Raw genomic sequence first — 22,455 nt, 5'->3', positions numbered from 1 at the left:
TCAGATGAAACCAAAATAGAACTTTTTAGTAAAAACTCAACTCGTCGTGTTTGGAGGACAAAGAATGCTGAGTTGCATCCAAAGAACACCATAACTACTGTGAAGCATGGGGTTGGAAACATCATGCTTTGGGGCTGTTTTTCTGCAAAGGGACCAGGACGACTGATCTGTGTAAAGGAAAGAATGAATGGGGCCATGTATCGTGAGATTTTGAGTGAAAACCTCCTTCCATCAGCACGGGCATTGAAGATTAAACGTGGCTGGGTCTTTCAGCATGACAATGATCCCAAACACACCGCCCGGGCAACGAAGGATTTCAAGGTCCTGGAATGGCCTAGCCAGTCTCCAGATCTCAACCCCATAGAAAATCTTTGGAGGGAGTTGAAAGTCTGTGTTGCCCAGCGACAGCCCCAAAACATCACTGCTCTAGAGGAGATCTGCATGGAGGAATGGGCCAAAATACCAGCAACAGTGTGTGAAAACCTTGTGAAGACGTACAGAAAACGTTTGACCTGTGTCATTGCCAACAAAGGGTATATAACAAAGTATTGAGAAACTTTTGTTATTGACCAAATACTTATTTTCCACCATAATTTGCAAATAAATTCATTAAAAATCCTACAATGTGATTTTCTGGATTTTTTTTTCTCATTTTGTCTGTCATAGTTGACGTGTACCTATGATGAAAATTACAGGCCTCTCTCATCTTTTTAAGTGGGAGAACTTGCACAATTGGTGGCTGACTAAATACTTTTTTTCCCCACTGTATATAGGTTATAGGTTGAGAGCTTTTGTGAAAGCGCACAGTTATATTGAAGCGACATCTCAAGACATCAGTCAGGAAGTTAAAGCTTGGTCGCAAATGGGTCTTCCAAATGGACAATGACCCCAAACATACTTCCAAAGTTGTGGCAAAATGGCTTAAGGACAACAAAGTCAAGGTATTGGAGTGGCCATCACAAAGCCCTGACCTCAATCCTATAGAAAATATGTGGGCAGAACTGAAAAAGCATGTGCAAGCAAGGAGGCCTATGAACCTGACTCAGTTACACCAGCTCTGTCAGGAGGAATGGGCCAGAATTCACCCAACTTATTGTGGGAAGCTTGTGGAAGGCTACCCAAAACGTTTGACCCAAGTTAAGCAATTTAAAGGCAATGCTACCAAATACTAAATGAGTGTATGTAAACTTCTGACCCACTGGGAATGTGATGAAAGAAATAAAAGCTGAAATAAATAATTCTCTCTACTATTATTCTGACATTTCACATTCTTAAAAAGAAAATGGTGGTCCTAACTGACCTAAGACAGGTAATTTTTATTAGGATTAAATGTCAGGAATTGTTAAAAACTGAGTTTAAATGTATTTGGCTAAGGTGTATGTAAACTTCCAACTTCAACTGTATGTATATATATATATATATATATATATATATATATATATATATATATATATATATTGGCAAGAAGAAAAAAAACATATGGGTATTGGAAGTGATGCAGACAATTACATTGATGGAAGTTACAATCTATCTGCAATATTAAAGCTGATCTGCCCCCCCCCCCCACCTCATCTCTCCCACTAACATGTGCTTGCCTTGCACAGCCTCCATAAGTCTCCCTACCTCTCCTCTCACAACACACACACCAATAGACGTGAAGACTTTTGAGGGTGAAAGGGGAAGATATTGATTGGTTTCCCCTCTCCCGCATGCTCCCTCCCCCATCCCCATCCCACCCCAGCAGGGCTAGCTGAGTATGGGGGCAGATGTCTTAGTAAGCTGGGGTAGGGTGGTGGTAGGAGGGGGTGCATTGTCCACTGAGCCTCTACATAGTAATTATGTCCCCCACTCACCCCCGTGCCTCACCCCTCGCCCCCCTCCTGGCACTCCCGAGGGCTCTAATTTGGGTCACGGGCTGCAGAATGGCATCTCGGCACTCCCCAAACAGCTACTCAGACAGACAGACAGACATGCAGGGAGAGGAAACCAAACAACCAACCCTCTCAGTATCTACTGACACACCAACTAACAAATGGCTATCTAAGATATTAGGAGTGCAGAGGGAGACATTAAATACCACACAAGGGAGTAAACATAGCTCATTCAACGCCCATGTGAAAAATAAACTCTACACAGCAACATTGCATGGAAGTAACTCCATGTCAATTTAGCACACAGACACTTTTACACAAAAAAAATACTAGACTACAAACTTCAGAATTCAATTAATCAATTCATCGGGGCATGGACTCTACAAGGTGTCGAAAGCATTCCACAGGGATGTTGGCCTATGTTGACTCCAATGCTTCCCAAAGTTGTGTCAAGTTGTGGGCTTCCGAGTGGCACAGTGGTCTAAGGCACTGCATCTCAGTGCTTGAGGTGTCACTACAGACTCCCTGGTTCAATTCCAGGCTGTATCACAACCGGCTGTGATTGGGAGTCCCATAGGGCAGCGCACGATTGGCCCAGCACTGTCCAGGTTTGCCCGGTGTAGGCCGTCATTGTAACTAAGAATTTGTTCTTAACTGACTTTTCTAGTAAAATAAATAAATTAAAAGTAGGCTGGTTGTCCTTTGGGTGGTGGACCATTCTTGATACACATAGGAAATTGTCTACACTGATTGAAGTGGATTTAACAAGTGACATCAATAAGGGATCATAGCTTTCACCTGGTCAGTCTATATCATGTTCTTAATGTTTTGTATACTCAGTGTATAACTCTACCTCTCAGTCAGTGAGAATACGCTCTACAAATGAACAACGTCTGTGGGGGAAAAGTTACAGGAGAGGAACTAAGGATGATCTAAATCACTCCTAATCAGGAAGAACCAACAACCCTGCGAGAAAGCAAACATGTTCCATTCAACTGACTCAGCGGGAAAGCAACTATAAAGCACTGTTCGTACAACAGCACAGGAGAGAGAACAACTCGACAAAGAGGTCACACACTTCATATAACATTGTAGGCAGGGAGAATATATCACACCAACACACAAAGGAGCAAACACACACACAACAGACAACAGTGGGGCTAGATACGACACAACTAATAAACCAATAAGAACAATACAAGTACACAACAAGTTTCATTCAAATGACCTTTTCCAGATGCAAGAATGACATATGTGTATATGAATAAAAACATGAACAGGAGTATTCATTCCTACCAGACACACCATCAAGGCATTCACCTTCAAAGACTTGAGGACTAGGACAGTGATTAAAAGGCCCCCAGTTTACCACAAAGACACAACATGATATGAAAGATAAAGAAATCTCAACTCTGATGCACCTTTGTCTGCGGATCAGACACTTGAGGGGAAAAAAACTTGATCTAGGCATTTTTTACTGTACAAAAGCAACTGACAATGTAAAACCTTTGACAGATGAAGGCGCCCCCAAATAGCATTGGACATAAAACAGTCTACAGTATAAATAACTTAAATAAATCCTGCTTACCAGTTGGCATAATGGCTTGATTTTCCTTCAGCAAAAAGAACAGATGAGTTTAAACCCCTGAAGAGGAGTAAATGGTTTGAAAATTAAACAACAGTCCAGGAAAGTCTGCATATCCACCAGGAGCAGAGTATTCCGATCGCAGTATTCCCTTCCCTCAGCCTGCAGAATTCCCCCACACTTCCTCACATTCTCTCAGTCAGTCGGATACATTTCCTTCTTCATGGAGCAAGCATGCCGTCCGCTGCTCCCAACACACACTCATAAACACACACTCACTCTGGAACCTAACACACACACTAAGACTTCTCACTGGTGCAGCAGCTGTTGACCCCTCTTTCTATACTTTATTTCTCTCTGATTGTCTCTCTATAGCTTGCTCTCTCTTTCCCTTCTTTACTGGCTTGCAGAAGCTGTCTCTCACTGGGCTCTCTGTATCCCTCTTTCAGACGGGCTCACTCTCTCTCTCTCTCTCTCTCTCTCTCTCTCTCTCTCTCTCTCTCTCTCTCTCTCTCTCTCTCTCTCTCTCTCTCTTTCTCTCTCTCTCTCTCTGGTGGTAGCATGTCCACTCAGTGTATGTGTGTATGTCTCTGTGTGTGTCAGACTGAATGGCCTCTGCTCTCCCCTGTTCCCTCCCCCTGGGTTTTCCCCTCCCCCTCTCTCCCACAGCAAATTACAAGGAGCTGAGTTCCACATTAAGTGCCCTCTCTTCCCAAGTCCTCTCTCCTTTTATCTTCCTCCTCCCGTTTTTTTACGTCTGTCGTTATTTTCAAACTCTCTGGAAGTCTCTGTAGTCCGCATTAAAAAAAAGAAACTGTATGTATGGGTGTGTGTGTGTACTTTGTGAGTGTAGGTGCTTGCACTCTGTGACAGCACAGCAGGCACTGAATCGCTGCGGTTAGTCAATAGGTTCACAGAACACACACACACTTTACAAGTAAAAAAATATATATATATTTATTTCACCTTTATTTAACCAGGTTAGCCCTGATCAATAGCTGGGAGCCATCACAAACAAAAGCCCCACCCCCCTTCACTCCCCCAGCCCTCCCCAGGACTCCCCTCCTCCCATTGTGTTCAGTGTTCAGTTTTCCACCCTACACACATTCTCTCACAGGCAGAATGGGGTTTGTCATGGTACAAGTGTGAGAGAGTGTAAGTATGCATACATACAGGTACACAGTGCATCAAACAGGAATGGAATGCAACAGGTAGTACATTCTAGCATAAGCCAAGGTAATCGTCATATACACCATTTGTTTATTAACGGTTACAAACATTTAATTTCAATATCTTCTCATGGTTGATCTCCTAGTCTGGACAGACACCAGCTGATGACCACACTGATGACCACATGTTTTAGACAATAGCCGCTGCTGCCGCACACACACTCTCACACACACTCATGAGTGTGTCGGCTATTTGTCCACCGTCTGCAGAGGACAGAGGAGAAGTACTGGTCCCAGCAGCAGGGGATCCCCTAAAACCTCCCCTTTTACTGACCATACAACACCCCCTACTAGTCAGTGCAGCTTACTGGTCAGTAGGCTAGTGAACCCCCTAACTGTGAACTATCCAACTAGTGCCCTCCACCCCACCCCACCCCAACAGGTCCTAGGCAGCCTGCAGTATGAGGTCTATCTCCAGCAGCACAACCCTTCTCTAGCACTGAGGGGACCCATTGACCCATGAAGGCCTCTACCCTCTCCCCCTGACCCCAACCACTGATGCCCTCTCCCCATGCCACATAATGAGCACTCCCGGCTAAGCAAATACACAACACCACTGACCAGCTTTCCTGCTCCCAACTCCGGCCAGTTCATTGGAGGACAAGCCCCTACTGTCAGTCACATCCTATCCTATATGACAGCCTTAGGGATGGATAACAATTTACAGAATGGTTACCTGGAGGAAAATGGGGGAGGGTCATGGTTTTTCAATTTCAGTCAAGGGGAGGGTTTAGAATTTTTTTAATCTAGTCCAGGGGAGGGTAAATGACAGAATGTCAATATTTCTCAGTGTTTTAGAATGAGTTGCTTATTAGGCTAGCCCCTCATCTCTGATTCTCCGCTGGGTACTCAATATCAATTGCGCCTATAGACTATTTAGTGTGGTCTCAATCAAATGATCCATAGTCTATAGGCTATAGGCTACGAAGTGCATGCTCAGAGAAGCACAGAGCAAAGATATATTTCTAAGATAGCTGCTGGGATGGTGAAAATAAAACTAGGCTGCATTACACACGGCAATGGATATTCCAACCCTGAGCCCCGGCCGGCTCTGCTCTTGCTGATCAAAAATGTTTTGTGTGCTGCTTAACCAATGGTTGTGCTGTGTAGGTCTATGGTGGCAGGTCAGGAAGAGAGTCAAAGGTTTCGTCAGACAATTATTTTTGATTAGGCCTAGTCCCACTATCTTGCGCGAGGACTAGCCTATATCCTACGTTCTGTTCAGTTTGAGAACGAGAGCGCAAAGATGAGAAGGAGGACCGGAGGTCAACTTTGATAGCTTGCTACTACTATAACTGATTTTATTAAAAACAAAATGATTCTTGCCCATGATGTATTTATCAGAGTTATTGACATCACAATAAGCCAGATTCAAGTAACTTACATTGTGGTGCTGAAACTTGAAGCAGCATCCACAGCACAATCAAATTTGAGTAGGCATAAATCATTTAAACCGTCTTCATTTTAATTAGACTTTACTAACAACAAGAAGGCTTTATGTTGGAGCCTATTTCTTCCTATTTAAGAAACAAGAGGTAGGCCTACCTATTTGACAGACAAAATTAGGCTATAGGCTGCTATATCCATAGATTTGTTGGTAAATTCCTCCACCCACCATGCACTCTTTAAATAGCCTACCTCTGTGTCAGTGAAGGGCTGTTAAGTTAAAACCAAGACTTGAATTGAGGGGGTATGAGAGGGTATGCCATAGGCCTACCTTTTATTAAAGGAAAACTACACCCAAAACGAACTTCTGGTATTTGTTTCATTAGTCCAAGAATGAGTGCACGCTGCAGCACCGGAGACGTTTTGATTTCTATACAGGCTATTGTTAAAAAAGTTTGGAACACTGCTAAAGTTGTCTATCAACTGTAAAAAGTTTGCGCAACAGAACCAGTTACAACTGAAGTATCTGATCATCAATGATTTCAAGAAGAAGCCATTAATTGTTTAACACAGCAGACACATCAGGTATGCACTTGTACATTTTTCTAATTTGGGAAGCAATCATTTTCTAATTTATTCTATTTTATTCCATGACATTGTTGTTACAAAATAGATTTGTGTTGACTGTGATTAGGGCATGGGAATATAAGAGCATCTGCCAGGCTAAATTAAGAAACTAGCATGCATTCTCACCACATGATCCTCAAACCAAAGAATGGCCAAACTCCTATTTCTAAAAGTGAATTAAAAGGCACTGTAGAATGACTGTATAGCCTAATAAGGCATTTTTTGTTTCATTATTATTTAAATCTAAGTAATACTTTTTAAATGTTTATTTCACTTTTTGTATTATCTATTTCACTTGCTTTGGCAATGTGAACATACAGTATGTTTCCCATGCCAATACAGCCCTTTGATTAGAACTGAATTGCTTTCTCTGGTGATATACAGTGCATTCGGAAAGTATTCAGACCCCTTGACATTTTCCACATTTTGTTATATTATTCTTAAATGGAAGACATTTGGAACCACTAAGACTCTTCCTAGAGCTGGCCGCCCGGCCAAACTGAGAAATCGGGGGAGAAGGGCCTTGGTCAGGGAGGTGACCAAGAACCTGATGGTCACTCTGACAGAGCTCCAGAGATCCTCTTTGGAGATGGGAGAACCTTCCAGAAGGACAACCATCTCTGCAGTACTCCACCAATCAGGCCTTTATGGTAGAGTGGCCAGACGGAAGCCACTCCTCAGTAAAAGGCACATGACAGCCCGCTTGGAGTTTGCCAAAAGGCACCTAAAGGACTCTCAGACCATGAGAAACAAGATTCTCTGGTCTGATGAAACCAAGATTGAACTCTTTGGCCTGAATGCCAAGTGTCATGTCTGGAGGAAACCTGGCACCATCCCTATGGTGAAGCATGGTGGTGGCAGCATCATTCTGTGAGGAGGTTTTTAGCGGCAGGGACTGTGAGACTAGTCAAGATCGAGGGAAAGATGAACAGAGCAAGGTATAGAGAGATTCTTGATGAAAACCTCCTCCAGAGCGCCCAGGACCTCAGACTGGGTCGAAGGTTCACCTTCCAACAGGACAACGACCCTAAGCACACAGCCAAAACAACGCAGGAGTGGCTTCAGGACAAGTCTCTGAATGTCCTTCAGTGGCACAGCCAGAGCCCGGACTTGAACCCGATTTAACAGCTTGAGAGGATCTGCAGAGAAGAATGGGAGAAACTCCCCAAAGACAGGTGTGCCAAGCTTGTATCAACATACCCAAGAAGACTCAAGGCTGTAATTGCTGCCAAAGGTGCTTCAACAAAGTACTGAGTAAAGAGTCTGAATACTTATGTAAGTGTAATATTTCCGTTTTTTATTTTTAACAAATGTGCAAACATTTCTAAAAACCTGTCTCTGCTTTGTCATTATGGGGTATTGTGTGCAGATTGATGATGGGAAAAAATGATTTAATCAATTTTAGAATAAGGCTGTAACGTTACAAAACGTGGAAAAAGTCAAGGGGTCTGAATACTTTCCGAATGCACTGTAGTTTCAGCAGAGGAAGAGGCGACGCGAGAGGGCTCACTCTCGCCAAAATCTGTCCAGAATATGCCCAATGCGTTTCTATGGGAATAATATGCAGACCTTAGCTTGTCACCTGCCTCCCCGCCTTTGGGACAAAGACTCCCATTGTTAGGGCGGAGACATGAGCATCTCGTTATTATATACAGATCTCTGGTTTCAGTCTCTTCCAAATTGGAAAGGAAAGTTGGCGGGTGTACAGTGCACTGTCAGGATTCTGGATTGCCCTAAAGTAAATTGATGTTTCGCCAAAATTATATAATTATTCCTGTCTAAATAAAATCACTCAAAATACTTCATCAGGGAGCATGACTTAGCCACAGAGGTTCATTAGCTTCTTCTTCTTTTTTTTTATAGCTGTGTGTTGTTTCAAATCACAAGTGTGTTTGGGATAGTGCACGTGGCACTAGGTCTAGCTGATTGAGTTGCGGCTGTCAGTGAAAAGCATCTAAAATATGTGTGAAGATAATGTGTTTTGAGTATAATTTAAAATGTTGCATCAAGAAGGGGAGGGGTGTATGGCGAAGATATGGTCTCTCTCCAGAATGCATGCATATGTAGGAAAGTGCCCACTTGGCAATGTCTGATTTCTGATTGTCTTAACTCTCCATGTACAGCACTAATAAGCTGAGCTTCTCAGTCATTTTTTCTTCACCTCACACAAGTCAACAAAGTATTTTGTTTTTGTTTAATTTTGTTGTTTTTGTTATTATTTGTAAAAAAAATTTTTTTGGGGGGGGTAGATCAGCTTTAATATTGCAGATAGATTGTAACTTCCAACAATGTAATTGTCTGCATCACTTCAAATCCCCCATGTTTTTTTTTCTCGCAAATATACAGTGGGGAGAAAGTATTTGATACACTGCCGATTTTGCAGGTTTTCCTAGTTACAAAGCATGTAGAGGTCTGTAATTTTTATCATAGGTACACTTCAACTGTGAGAGACTGAATCTAAAACAAAAATCCAGAAAATCACATTGTATGATTTTTAAGTAATTAATTTGCATTTTATTGCATGACATAAGTATTTGATCACTTACCAACCAGTAAGAATTCCAGCTCTCACAGACCTGTTTTTCTTTAAGAAGCCCTCCTGTTCTCCACTCATTACCTGTATTAACTGCACCTGTTTGAACTCGTTACCTGTATAAAAGACACCTGTCCACACACTCAATCAAACAGACTCCAACCTCTCCACAATGGCCAAGACCAGAGAGCTGTGTAAGGACATCAGAGATAAAATTGTAGACCTGCACCAGGCTGGGATCGGCTACAGGACAATAGGCAAGCAGCATGGTGAGAAGGCAACAACTGTTGGCACAATTATTAGAAAATGGAAGAAGTTCAAGATGACGGTCAATCACCCTCCGACTGGGGCTCCATGCAAGATCTCACCTCGTAGGGCATCAATGATCATGAGGAAGGTGAGGGATCAGCCCAGAACTACACGGCAGGACCTGGTCAATGACCTGAAGAGAGCTGGGACCACAGTCTCAAAGAAAACCATTAGTAACACACTACGCCGTCATGGATTAAAATCCTGCAGCGCACGCAAGGTCCCCCTGCTCAAGCCAGCGCATGTCCAGGCCCGTCTGAAGTTTGCCAATGACCATCTGGATGATCCAGAGGAGGAATGGGAGAAGGTTATGTGGTCTGATGAGACAAAATTAGAGCTTTTTGGTCTAAACTCCACTCGCCGTGTTTGGAGGAAGAAGAAGGATGAGTACAACCCCAAGAACACCATCCCAACCGTGAAGCATGGAGGTGGAAACATCATTCTTTGGGGATGCTTTTCTGCAAAGGGGACAGGACGACTGCACCGTATTGAGGGGAGGATGGAAGGGGCCATGTATCGCGAGATCTTGGTCAACAACCTCCTTCCCTCAGTAAGAGCATTGAAGATGGGTCGTGGCTGGGTCTTCCAGCATGACAACGACCCAAAACACACAGCCAGGGCAACTAAGGAGTGGCTCCGTAAGAAGCATCTCAAGGGAGGGGGAGCTGAAAGTCTGTATTGCCCAGCGACAGCCCCGAAACCTGAAGGATCTGGAGGTCTGCTGCAGTGTGTGCAAACCTGGTCAAGACCTACAGGAAATGTATGATCTCTGTAATTGCAAACAAAGGTTTCTGTAACAAATATTAAGTTCTGCTTTTCTGATGTATCAAATACTTATGTCATGCAATAAAATGCAAATTAATTACTTAAAAATCATACAATGTGATTTTCTGGATTTTTGTTTTAGATTCAGTCTCTCACAGTTGAAGTGTACCTATAATAAAATTTACAGACCTCTACATGCTTTGTAACTAGGAAAACCTGCAAAATCGGCAGTGTATCAAATACTTGTTCTCCACACTGTATAAACTCCAGTCGTACTTTATCAAATGCCTTTTCAAAGTCTGCTATGAATAGCAGGCCTGGTTTCCCAGATTTGTCATATTGTTCTATTGTTTGGAGTACTTGCTTTATATTATCTCCAATGTATCATCCATGTAAAAAACCTGTCTGATTAGAATGAATAATGTCCGACAATACCTTTTTGCTTCAGTTAGAGGAGATGGAGGCTTCCTCCTTCAAAATATAATTTGGTGAATCATGGGTGACTCCTTCATTTGTAACCAGTTTCAGTAAATTATTTTTGGTAGCATTTCTATGTTGAAGATTTAAAAATAATTTGGTGCATTTTTCACTATAAAATTGGATTTTATAGTGATCCAATACGTAATATAGTACATTTATCATAATTTGGTTGTAATCCAGAGATGTTAGAAAATGTATCTAGATCCTCTATGAGGCTGTAGAGGAATTCAAGTTGTCGATTTAAAAGAAAACATGAATCATCAGCGTACAATGACACCTTTGTTTTTAAGCCCTGGATTTCTAATCCCTTGATATTATTGTTGGATCTGATTTTAATAGCTAACATTTCGATGGCCATAAAAAATAGATATGCCGATAGTGGACAACCTTGTTTTAATCCTCTTGACAGTTAAAAACTTTCTGAGAAATAGCCATTATTTACAATTTTACACCTAGGGTTACTATACATGATTTTAACCTATTTTATAAGAGATCCTCCAAAATTGGAATGCTCCAGGCATTTATATATGAACTCCAGTCGTACTTTATCAAATGCCTTTTCAAAGTCTGCTATGAATAGCAGGCCTGGTTTCCCAGATTTGTCATATTGTTCTATTGTTTGGAGTACTTGCTTTATATTATCTCCAATCTATCATCCATGTAAAAAACCTGTCTGATTAGAATGAATAATGTCAGACAATACCTTTTTGCTTCAGTTAGAGGAGATGGAGGTGACTGAAACAAAAACATATGCTTAAAGTACTTTGCTTCCTCCTTCAAAATATAATTTGGTGAATCAAGGGTGACTCCTTCATTTGTAACCAGTTTCAGTAAATTATTTTTTCAACTATGTTGAAGATTAAAAAAGAATTTGGTGCATTTTCCCCCATATTCCATCCAGTTTGCTTTATTTTTATAATATGTTACACTTGATCTTTCTTGAATAAGTTTCTCCATTTCTTTTAGTTTTTCCTCTAATTTATTCTGAGCCTCTATGTTACAGTTTTTATTGCTATCTATCTGTTCTGTTAGACCTTCTATTTCCTTTGTTGGTATGTACTTTTTTTACCTGAATTCCATGGCCTCTAAAGGCACATTTAAAAGTGTCCCATTCAATAAGAGGATTTGCTGTACCTATGTTATGTCGGAAAGAATCAGTCATAAATTCCTCTGTCCTAGTTAAAACAAGTCATCCAATAGGCTTTGATTACATTTCCAATATCCTCGCCCACGTGGAAATTCAGTAAGAGTAATCGCATTCTGTCCCCTATCAACTTTTGGTGCCAACGAGAATGACATAAGAAAGAAGTCAAGACGACTAGCTTGATTGCGTCTCCACCATGTATATCTCACTAGGTCAGGATATTTAAGCCTCCATACTGTATATCTACTAATTCTAATGTATCCATGACATTCACGATTTCCTTAAGCGCATGAGGGTGATAGTTTGTAGTATGATTTCCTTTACGGTCCATTGAGCGATTTAAAACAGTATAATCTCCCACCATAATAATAGAGTCTTGTATTGCTTGCAGGGTTGATATTTTATTATATATATTGTCAAAGAAGTGTAGATCATCATTATTTGGTCCGTAAAGGTTAATGAGCCATATCTGTTTATGGTCCAATAACATATTTAAAATCATCCATCTACCTTGCGGATCTGTTTGGACAATTTGCACATTTGGATCGAAATTACTGTTAATTAATATCGTCACCCCTTTTGAGTTTCTTTGCCCATGGGAAAAGTATATTTCGCCCCCCAGTACTTTTTCCACACAACTTCATCTAGAATTGTTGAATGAATTTCCTGTAAACAATAAATATTATATTCCTTCTCTTTGAGCCATGTAAATATTGTTCTTCTTTTGTTATTACCTGCTAAGCCAATTATAACTGGCTATACTTATTTCACCACTTACCATAATGAGATACAGGTTTCAAATCTATTTATCATAATATATGTTTGTAAATTTAAAATAAAAAAGACCATAGTGATTGAGTGTCAATGTAGCTGTACCATGATATTTGCATTGCTACTAAGTAACCCTCCAATTGTTCTCCACTATTCCCCCTGCTAAAGCCCCTCCCCATCCCAAGTTGGGTTGTCATCCCAGTGATCGGCATACCACACCCGTCCCCCGGAACCCTAGGCCCTCCGAGAGGACAGGACCCATCCTTCGAAAACAGCACACAGTGCCACCCACAAAACAGAAGCAGGTCAACAGCCAAAAGCATTTCCAATGCTCTCACCTCAATATATATATATATAGCTATTAAAAATACATAGCTATTCAAATATCTTGCATATCTTAATTTCCATCATTATCAATTAATATGCGTAATAATGTCGGCAGTTCATGCGAAGGATTGTTACCTATAACCCGGATTGCCATTGTATTACATTACATTTTTGTCAAGCAATTCTTATTTTAGCCAACAATTATTGTGGTTCATCCTATATTCTCCCTAACATCCTTACCCCCTTGCAACAGATGTGGGATACACACACACACAAATGCACATACTCTAACACACTCAACCCCTTTCCTCCACAATCAATCATAAGCTCAGCTGCTCAACGGTTGTTACATCCCAGCGCCCAACTCAAGAAAGGACCTGATTTACGAATGCATATACAGTTACAGCTGTTTGAGAAAGCATGCAAGATTGAGCAAAAATCGACAAAAATTTGAGATTTGATTAACCTATGTCAAGTCCTAGGTGATGGAGAGCAGATCCACCCTCTTCCCCTGAGACACAAACACTCTGGTCCCCCGTGTAACCATTTTTCCCAAGCATCTCCAAGCAGTCAGACCTTTGATTATTTTGTGCCACCAGGGCCACAATAATATGCCCCCTCTCTGATTGTCCGAGTGTGACCCCCTCCCCATGGGTTACTGCATCCAGTGTTGTCAGCACTGCCACTACCTGGGTGGGGGTACCCCACCGGAATCCCCACCGGCTAGGTACAAGGTCGTCAAGGTTCTCATTAGCAGCTTTGAGAATTTCCTTGTATATTATGCTCTCCCATCAGGGGGCTCTGGCTTTGTAGGACCAACCCTGCCAGGCAGGCTCAGAATCTTGAGGGGGTGGTGCTGCTCTAGTAGGTCTCTGACCGCATTTATCTTTCTGTTTTGGCTGCATATAGGTAATTTACAGCAGGGCCATAAAACAGATGGGGACTTCTCTTTAGTGTATGGGTTGCTCAGGTGGGTGTCTAGGATATAGGGTTGGGGACCGTTCCATCATGATAGGACAATAAAATATTAGATAAGATGTATACTTTATTTTAAAATGTATATCCCTCATCTGCACAAAATTGAAAGTCAACAAAGTCAGTTTTTTTTGTTACATCCATTGCAAATGATAGTTCCTCAGTACATCGCTGTTTGACCTTCACTATGCCCAAGTGACCTTTGTGCGCCATGGATAGAACACGCGCACGCAGGCCACTCGGGACCACAATGCAAAACCCTCGAGAGACACAGACTTCTTCCCAGCAAGAATGTTCGTGCTTCACCCTGGCGAATGTCGGCAGCTCTTCCGGCACATGTGCTGGCCATCCAGTGCATATGTAGGTGCGCAGGGTAGACAGTGTGGGATCCTGTTCCGATGCATGCTTCAGCTCCTCCAGTGAGACGACTGACTGAATGGGAGCGTAGAGCATTTGTACAAGCTCTGTTTCGTTGTTGTCTGGCAAGACGGTCGGAGTAGGAGCATCAAAGGAGCGTGAGAGGAGTTCTGCCACCACGTTATCCCTCCCCGGAGTGAACTTCAGCTGATAGTCATACTGTCTAAGGCGGTCGGCCCATCTGTGCAGCCGAAGTGGCTTGTGGCCAGTTCCTGATGCCGACAGTAGCATCGTGAGGGACTGGTGGTTGGTTCGGAGCGTGAACAGACGGCCATATAGGTAGAGGTGCCACCTTTCGCACGCCCAGACACAGGCCAGTGCTTCTCATTCGCCCACAGAGTACCGTTGTTCAGTGGGGCTCAGGTCCCTTGAGGTGAAGGCGACAGGCCTCTCAATGCCATTCTGCAGCTGTGAGAGTACAGCTCCTAGTGCTCCACCTGAGGCGTCACATGTGACAATGGTGGGGCAGATGGGGTCAAAGTGAGCCAAGACTGGGGCTGTGGTGAGCTGGCTCTTCAGTGAGTGGACCATATCTGAGCAGGCTGCCGTCCAGGCCCATGGCTCGTCCTTCTTGAGGAGCTGGAGAAGGGGCGCTGTGGTCTGAGAGTAGTGGGGCAGAAACCGGAGGTAGTAGGCTGTCATGCCAAAGAATGAGGCCACCTGAGAGGCTGAGGTCGTTTCCTGGATCCAGTGGACGGCTTCAATGTTCGACATGAGTGGGGCAATGCCTTTGGCCGACAGGCGGAACCCCACAAACTCGACAGCTGGAGCTGCAAAGGTGCACTTTCCACCGTTCAGGGTCAGGTTGTTCCGCAGTAGAGCACTGATTACTCTGTGGAGTCGATAATCATGGATGTGGAGGTCAGGGCAGTGGACCACGATGTCATCCAGATAGACTGCCACCCCAGGTATTCCAGTGAGGATAGTGCTCATCACCTTCTGGAAGCAGCTGGGGTCGGAGCTAAGTCCAAAAGGCATGCGTGTCTGACAAAGGCTGTGATGTCTCTGCTAGCTGCATGGAGGGGTACCTGAAGATAACCTTGACGCAGGTCGAACTTCGTGAAGATAGTGGAGCCATGAAATTGTGCGGTCAGCTCCTCAGCTGTAGGCAAGGGGTACTTATCCGGGACAGCGGCTTTGTTCACAGCACGGAGATTCACACAGGTCCGGATTCCACCTGACTTTTTGGTTGCAATGACCAAGTTTGAAATCCAGGGGGCAGCGTTGACTGGCTCAATGATGCCTACCTCCAACTGTGACTGGAGATCTTTTGTGACATCATCACGCAGTGCAAAGGGAATGCGCCGCAGGGGCTGCATGACTGGGATCATGTCCGGGTTCACTAGGGGCATGTGAGCAAAGGCTGTGAGGCAGCCCAGTCCATCAAACAGAGTTGGCCAGTTCTGTTCCCATGTGCAGGTAACTAGGTGGATAGCTGACCCACTGTCATCTCTCAGTGTGAATCCCAAGCCTGTGAAGAGGTCGAGGCCCAGGAGGTTGGCACCCCGCTTTGCAACGTGAAATGTGAATGATGGAAGATGCTTGGCGCCGTAGTGTCCTGGGACCTGGAGGGTGCCTGCAATGTCTATCTTGGATCTACCATACCCACACAGGGCAGTGGAGGGCTGTTGGAGTGGTAGGTGACTGAAAAACTTGTAGTAAGTGGCAAGGTTGAGCAACGGCACAGCAGCGCCAGTATCCAGTAGCAAAGGCAAACCCACCTCGCCCAGCTGCACAGTGCATGTCTTGAATGACACATGGTTGGTGGAGATGGTTCGGATTTCAGTGTGTTCATGTTGAGAGTGAGATGAAAATAAGCGCTGTTGTAGGTGGAGCTAGTAGCTGGGGCAGAACAATTTTTTTATTTTTTTAACAGTTCTTGCATATTTTCCCACGGGCTGGGCAGTTTGAAGCCCTTGAATTGTGAGCGCTAGCCCCACAGTTGCCACAGCTACTTCTGTTTGTTTGTCTGTGTGCCTGCTGCACGGGCATACCAGCTATCGACGAGGGAGGGCGTGCGCAGCGCGTGATCGTTGTAGTGCGCCTGCTCGGGCTGAAGCTACTGTGTGAGAATGGCTGGGGGCCGAGTGTATGCTGCAGAGCTGTCTGTTAGCATAGTAGAGCATTCCAAAGCCGCTTCAACCTGGAGTACTATTTTAATTGCACCATCAAGTTGTAAAGTATCAAATCAAATCAAATCAAATCACATTTTATTTGTCACATACACGTGTTTAGCAGATGTTATAGCGGGTGTAGCGAAATGCTTGTGCTTCTAGCTCCGACAGTGCAGTAATATCTAACAAGTAATATCTAACAATTTCACAACATATACTCAATACACACAAAACTAGTAAGGAATGGAATTCAAGAATATATACATACATGGACAAGCAATGACAGAGCGGCATGGACTAAGATACAGTAGAATATTATAGAATACATATGAGATGAGTAGTGCAATATATGTAAACATTATTAAAGTGACTAGTGTTCAATTTCTTAAAGTGGCCAGTGATTTCAATAGGCAGCAGCAGCCTCTAATGTGCTAGTGATAGTTAGTTAACAGCCTTGAGATAGAAGCTGTTTTTCATTCTCTCTGTCCCAGCTTTGATGCACCTGTACTGACCTCGCCTTCTGGATGATAGCGGGGTAAACAGGCAGTGGCTCGGGTGGTTGATGTCCTTGATAATCTTTTTGGCCTTCCTGTAACATCGGGTGCTGTACGTGTCTTGGAGGGCGGGTAGTTTGCCCCCGGTAATGCGTTCGGCAGACAGCACCACCCTCTGGAGAGCCCTGTGGTTGCGGGCGGTGCAGTTGCCGTACCAGGCGGTGATACAGCCCAACAGGATGCTCTCAATTGTGCATCTGTAAAAGTTTGTGAGGGTTTTAGGTGCCAAGCTAAATTTCTTCAGCCTCCTGAGGTTGAAAAGGCTCTGTTGCGCCTTCCTCAACACACTGTCTGCGTGGCTGGACCATTTCAGTTTGTCGGTGATGTGTACGTCAAGGAACTTTAAGCTTTCCACCTTCTCCACTGCGGTCCCGTCGATGTGGATAGGGGGGTGCACCCTCTGCTGTTTCCTGAAGTCCACGATCAGCTCCTTTGTTTTGTTGATGTTGAGTGAGAGGTTATTTTCCTGGCACCACACTCCCAGAGCCCTCACCTCCTCCCTGTAGGTGGTCTCGTCATTGTTGGTTATCAAGCCTACTACTTTTGTGTCGTCTGCAAACTTGATGATTGAGTTGGAGGCATGCTTGGCCACGCAGTCATGGGTGAACAGGGAACACAGGAGGGGGCTGAGCACGCATCCTTGTGGGGCCCCAGTGTTGAGGATCAGCTGAGTGGAGATGTTGTTTCCTACCTTCACCACCTGGGGGCGGCCGTCAGGAAATCCAGGACCCAGTTGCACAGGGCGGGGTTCAGACCCAGGGCCTCGAGCTTAATAATGAGCTTGGAGGGTACTATGGTGTTGAATGCTGAGCTATAGTCAATGAACAGCATTCTTACATAGGTATTCCTCTTGTCCAGATGGGATAAGGCAGTGTGCAGTGTGATGGCGATTGCATCGTCTGTGGATATATTGGGGCGGTAAGCAAGTTGAAGTGGGTCTAGGGTGACAGGTAAGGTAGAGGTGATATGATCCTTGACTAGTCTCTCAAAGCACTTCATGATGACAGAGGCGAGTGCTACAGGGCGATAGTCATTTAGTTCAGTTACCTTTGCTTTCTTGGGTACAGGAACAATGGTGGCCATCTTGAAGCATGTAGGAACAGCAGACTGGGAAAGGGAGAGATTGAATATGTCCGTAAACACACTAGCCAGCTGGTCTGCGCATGCTCTGAGGACGCGACTAGGGATGCGGTCTGGGTCGGCAGCCATGCGGGGGTTAACATGCTTAAATGTCTTAATCACGTCTGTCATGGAGAAGGAGAGGCCACAGTCCTTGGTAGTGGGCCTCGTCAGTGGCACTGTGTTATCCTCATAGCGGGCGAAGAAGGTGTTTAGCTTGTCTGGAAGCGAGACGTCAGTGTCGGCGACGGGGCTGGTTTTCCTTTTGTAGTCCGTGATTGTCTGTAGACCCTGCCACATACATCTCGTGTCTGAGCCATTGAATTGCGACTCCACTTTTTCTCTATACTGATGTTTTGCCAGTTTAATTGCCTTGCGGAGTGAGTAGCTACACTGTTTGTATTCTGCCATATTCCCAGTCACCTTGCCATGGTTGAATGTGGTGTTTCACGCTTTCAGATTTACGTGAATGCTGCCATCTATTCACGGTTTCTAGTTAGGGTAGGTTTAAATAGTCACAGTGGGCACAATATCACCAATACACTTCCTGATAAACTCAGTCACCGTTTCAGTGTATTCGTCAAAATTATTTTCGGAAGCTACCCAGAACATATCCCAGTCCGCGTGAACAAAACAATCTTGAAGCGTGGATTCCGATTGGTCAGACCAGCGTTGAATAGTCCTTAGCACGGTTATTTCCTGTTTGAGTTTCTGCCTATAGGAAGGGAGGAGCAAAATGGAGTCGTGGTCAGATTTGCCGAAAGGAGGGCGGGGGAGGGCCTTATAATCATCCTGGAAGTTTGAATAGCAATGGTCGAGGATTTTGGCAGCGCGAGTACAACAGTCGATATGTTGATAGAACTTCAGCAGCCAAGTCCTCAAATTTGCTTTGTTAAAATCCCCAGCTACAATAAATGCAGCCTCAGGATATGTGGTTTCCAGTTTGCATAAAGTCCAGTGAAGTTCTTTGAGGGCCGTCACCGTATTTGTCAGGAGTGGAGTGTAGTGGGATGTGGAATCACAAGCAGGACACAGAGAATTTAAATCCAAAGGTCTTTAGTGAAGTCCGTAGTACACGCCAAAACCGGCAACAGGCCACAGGCGAAAACAAACGCACACTAGACTGACCAAAGTAAATATGCACAACGTGCAGGACTCTCTAATACAACACGAAAATAAGAGAGAACAAAATACAGAGGACCAAACAACCACACGAGAGTAGAACAATTACACACAACACCTGACCTAACACAAGGGAACTAAATAGGGTGCCTAATGAACACTAAACAATAAACAGGTGTGACAAACAGACAAAACCAATCAAACATGAAACATCGAACGGTGGCAGCTAGTACTCCGGAGACGACGACCGCCGAAGCCTGCCCGAACAAGGAGAAGGGGCCGCCTCGGCCGAAACCGTGACAGTATTGGCTTGAGGGGGGATATACACGGCCGTGACTATAACCGAAGAAAATTATCTTGGGAGATAATACGGTCTGCATTTGATTGTGAGATATTCTAGGTTGGGTGAACAAAAGGACTCGAGTTCCTGTATGTTACCAAAATTACACTATGAGTCGTTAATCATGAAACACACACCTCCGCCCTTCTGCTTCCCAGAGAGATATTTATTCCTGTCTGCGCGATGAACTGAGAACCCATCTGCCTGGAACGATTTTGACAGAATATCCCATGAGAGACATGTTTCCGTGAAACAAAGTATGTTACAGTTCTTGATGTCTCTCTGGAAAGAAATCCTTACCCGGAGTTCGTCGACCTTGTTAACCAGACTGAACATTAGCGAGTAGTATACTTGGAAGCGGTGGGTGGTGTGTGCGCCTCCTAAGTCGAACCATCAGGCCTCTCCGAGTGCCTCTCCTCCGCTGGCGATGTTTTGGGTCAGCCGCTGGAATCAGTTCAGTTGCCCTGGGGAGAGCAAACAAAGGATCTGCTTCGGGAAAGTCGTATTCCTGGTCGTAATGCTGGTGAGTTACCGCCGTTCTGATATGCAATAGTTTTCCCCGGCTGTATGTAATGATACAAAACACTTTCTGAGCTAATAATGTAAAAGATAATACATAAAAAAACAAAATACTGCAAAGTTTCCTAAGAGATAGTCGCGAGGCCGCCATCTTCGTCGTCGGCGCCAGTATCTGATTCCAAAAGCAGTTTCTCCCTTGTCTTTTCACATAACGTCCCCTTTATCAACTGATCCCTGATGATCTCGTCCTGAAGTGTCCCGTAGTTACAAGAGCTAGCCAAATCCCTCAGATTAGCCACCTACCTTTGAATGGACTCACCCAGCCATTGGTGTTTTTTGCAATAGCCAGTAGCGTCGGTGGAGCACTCGCTCTTTCCCGGCAAAGTGGTTCCATAGGATGCTGACTGCAGCGGTGAATGTAGGAGCCGATCCAAGCGCTCTGAAAATCTTCTGTCCCTCTGTACCGAGGCATTGACGGAGCAGTGCTGTCCTCCACTTGTCGGATATTGTAGAAAAGTCCATAGCTTCGAGATAACTGTTCAAACTTTCAAGCCAGTTATTCCACGGGACTGGAGGTTCACCAGGCACGGCGAGGAATGGTGCTGGCGGTGGCAAGATGAATTCAGCCATCTTCGTCACCAATGTTATATCTAGCTTAGCTGTAGAAGAACGCACATCTGCACAGTTTCACATTGTACATCACTCTCTCGTTTAATGACATGTGCCACTTATTCTGACAACCCATTCATCCGTAAAGCAGCACACTGTCGTAAACCATAACAACGTACAGTACGACGTACAGCACGTCGTACCATACATAAAAATATATATTTTACTTAGTTGGCGATGGGCCCAGCGCCTGCTGCTGCATTGGCCTATAGGTTATCTCTGAGTTCTATGCTCTCATTTCTTTAGCCGCCAATGTATCACAGTGTATTAATGTGTCCATTTGTTCGCCATACTCAATTGTAACTTTTCGATTTTTATCATTTTACTTCAGACTTTAATGATTAACCACATGACAATGATTTTGAAAACGTTATTATTGAAAGTAAACTCTTCCACGAAAATGCGCATATAAAAATAATCATAACTAGCACACAGATCGGTAGAAATGGTAGGATAAATTGTAAGCTTCCCCAAACTTGAAACTCACGAGCTGCCTATAGTCTTTACTATTACACCATTTAAAAACAATTGTGAACGCGTATGAAGCCTTAAACTCTCGTTGTCTGTTAAATTATTGTGCAGCATTTTTGTTTGGTTGGTCATCTCTTTTTTGAAAAACAAAATTATCTGGTTCATCCTTGAGATGTGGATGCTTTGTTTCTAAATGTCTGTGCATTTTCGATGGCTTCATAGCATGGTTGCTGAGGCAAGTCTGACATATCACACAGACTGGTTTTGGCAGGCAGCTGTTATTTGAAACAAATCCAGGGAGAGCGAGAGAGAGCGTGCAGGCTGTGCAGCAGGGCTAGCTTGTGTGTGTGTGTGTTTGGTGTAGCTATAAGATACTTTGTCATGGCAACACAATTTGTTTACTGCGGCATGCATAGTTCAGCGAATTGTGCAAGTAGGCCGACGGCAAGTAGTTATTTGAGTCAAATATGCAGCAGACCGCAATTATTTATTTATTCAAGACAAATATGCTGCAGACCACACAGACCGGGAATTGAGAAAGGCTGGTATAGGCTATGGATAATTTTATTGAGACCACACTGGGCACACTTGATATTGCTCGCCCAGCAGAGAATTAGCTCATCATCGGGCACACATGAGATACTACAATAAGCAACTAATTCTCAAACCCTGAGCAATATGACATTTAATTTATTACAAATTGCATGACCCTCCCCTGGACTAAACGTAAAAAATACTAAACCGTCCCCCTTTCCTCCGGGTAACTATTGTGTAAATTTCGACCTCTCCCTTATCCTTGTTTTAAATAACGTTCACTCCCTTACAACACAGTTAACCTTGCCAAGCATCTCTTACTCTCTTTTCCTCCTAACTTAACTAACTAACCTATATAACTTAACCTAACTAACCTATATAACTTAACCTAACTAACCTATATAACTTCCTATAACTCATCCTTCTCCACGAGCTCTTCAGAAGCAAAATTATTCTCCTGAAGGCCTGTTATAAGAAAATACCGCATCACAAGGCCACTCTCCGCTCCACTTAAGGGCTAACATTGGGCTAAGGAACTACACTGGACTTCGTGCAAACTGGAAACCACATATCCTGAGGCCGCATTTATTGTAG

General features: G+C 43.9%; 1 protein-coding gene across 2 annotated transcripts in view; it reads right to left on the bottom strand.

Annotated features, from left to right (window-relative positions):
- LOC121552168 (pleckstrin homology domain-containing family G member 1) overlaps positions 1–22,455 on the bottom strand; it is a 96,126-nt gene that overhangs the window by 58,846 nt on the left and 14,825 nt on the right. Inside the window, exon 1 of one of the 2 annotated variants that reach the window (XM_041864887.2) lies at positions 3,460–3,967. The exons of the other annotated variant lie outside the window; for it this stretch is intronic. Coding sequence (XP_041720821.2) covers positions 3,460–3,469 — 10 coding nt within the window. The 5' untranslated portion in view covers positions 3,470–3,967. Of the gene's footprint in view, positions 1–3,459; positions 3,968–22,455 lie in introns of those variants that run through there. 2 annotated transcript variants of the gene reach the window in all.

Source organism: Coregonus clupeaformis, chromosome 36, assembly GCF_020615455.1.
Source record: "Coregonus clupeaformis isolate EN_2021a chromosome 36, ASM2061545v1, whole genome shotgun sequence".
NCBI lineage: Eukaryota > Metazoa > Chordata > Actinopteri > Salmoniformes > Salmonidae > Coregonus > Coregonus clupeaformis.
This window is presented reverse-complemented; position numbering and strand designations above follow the sequence as displayed.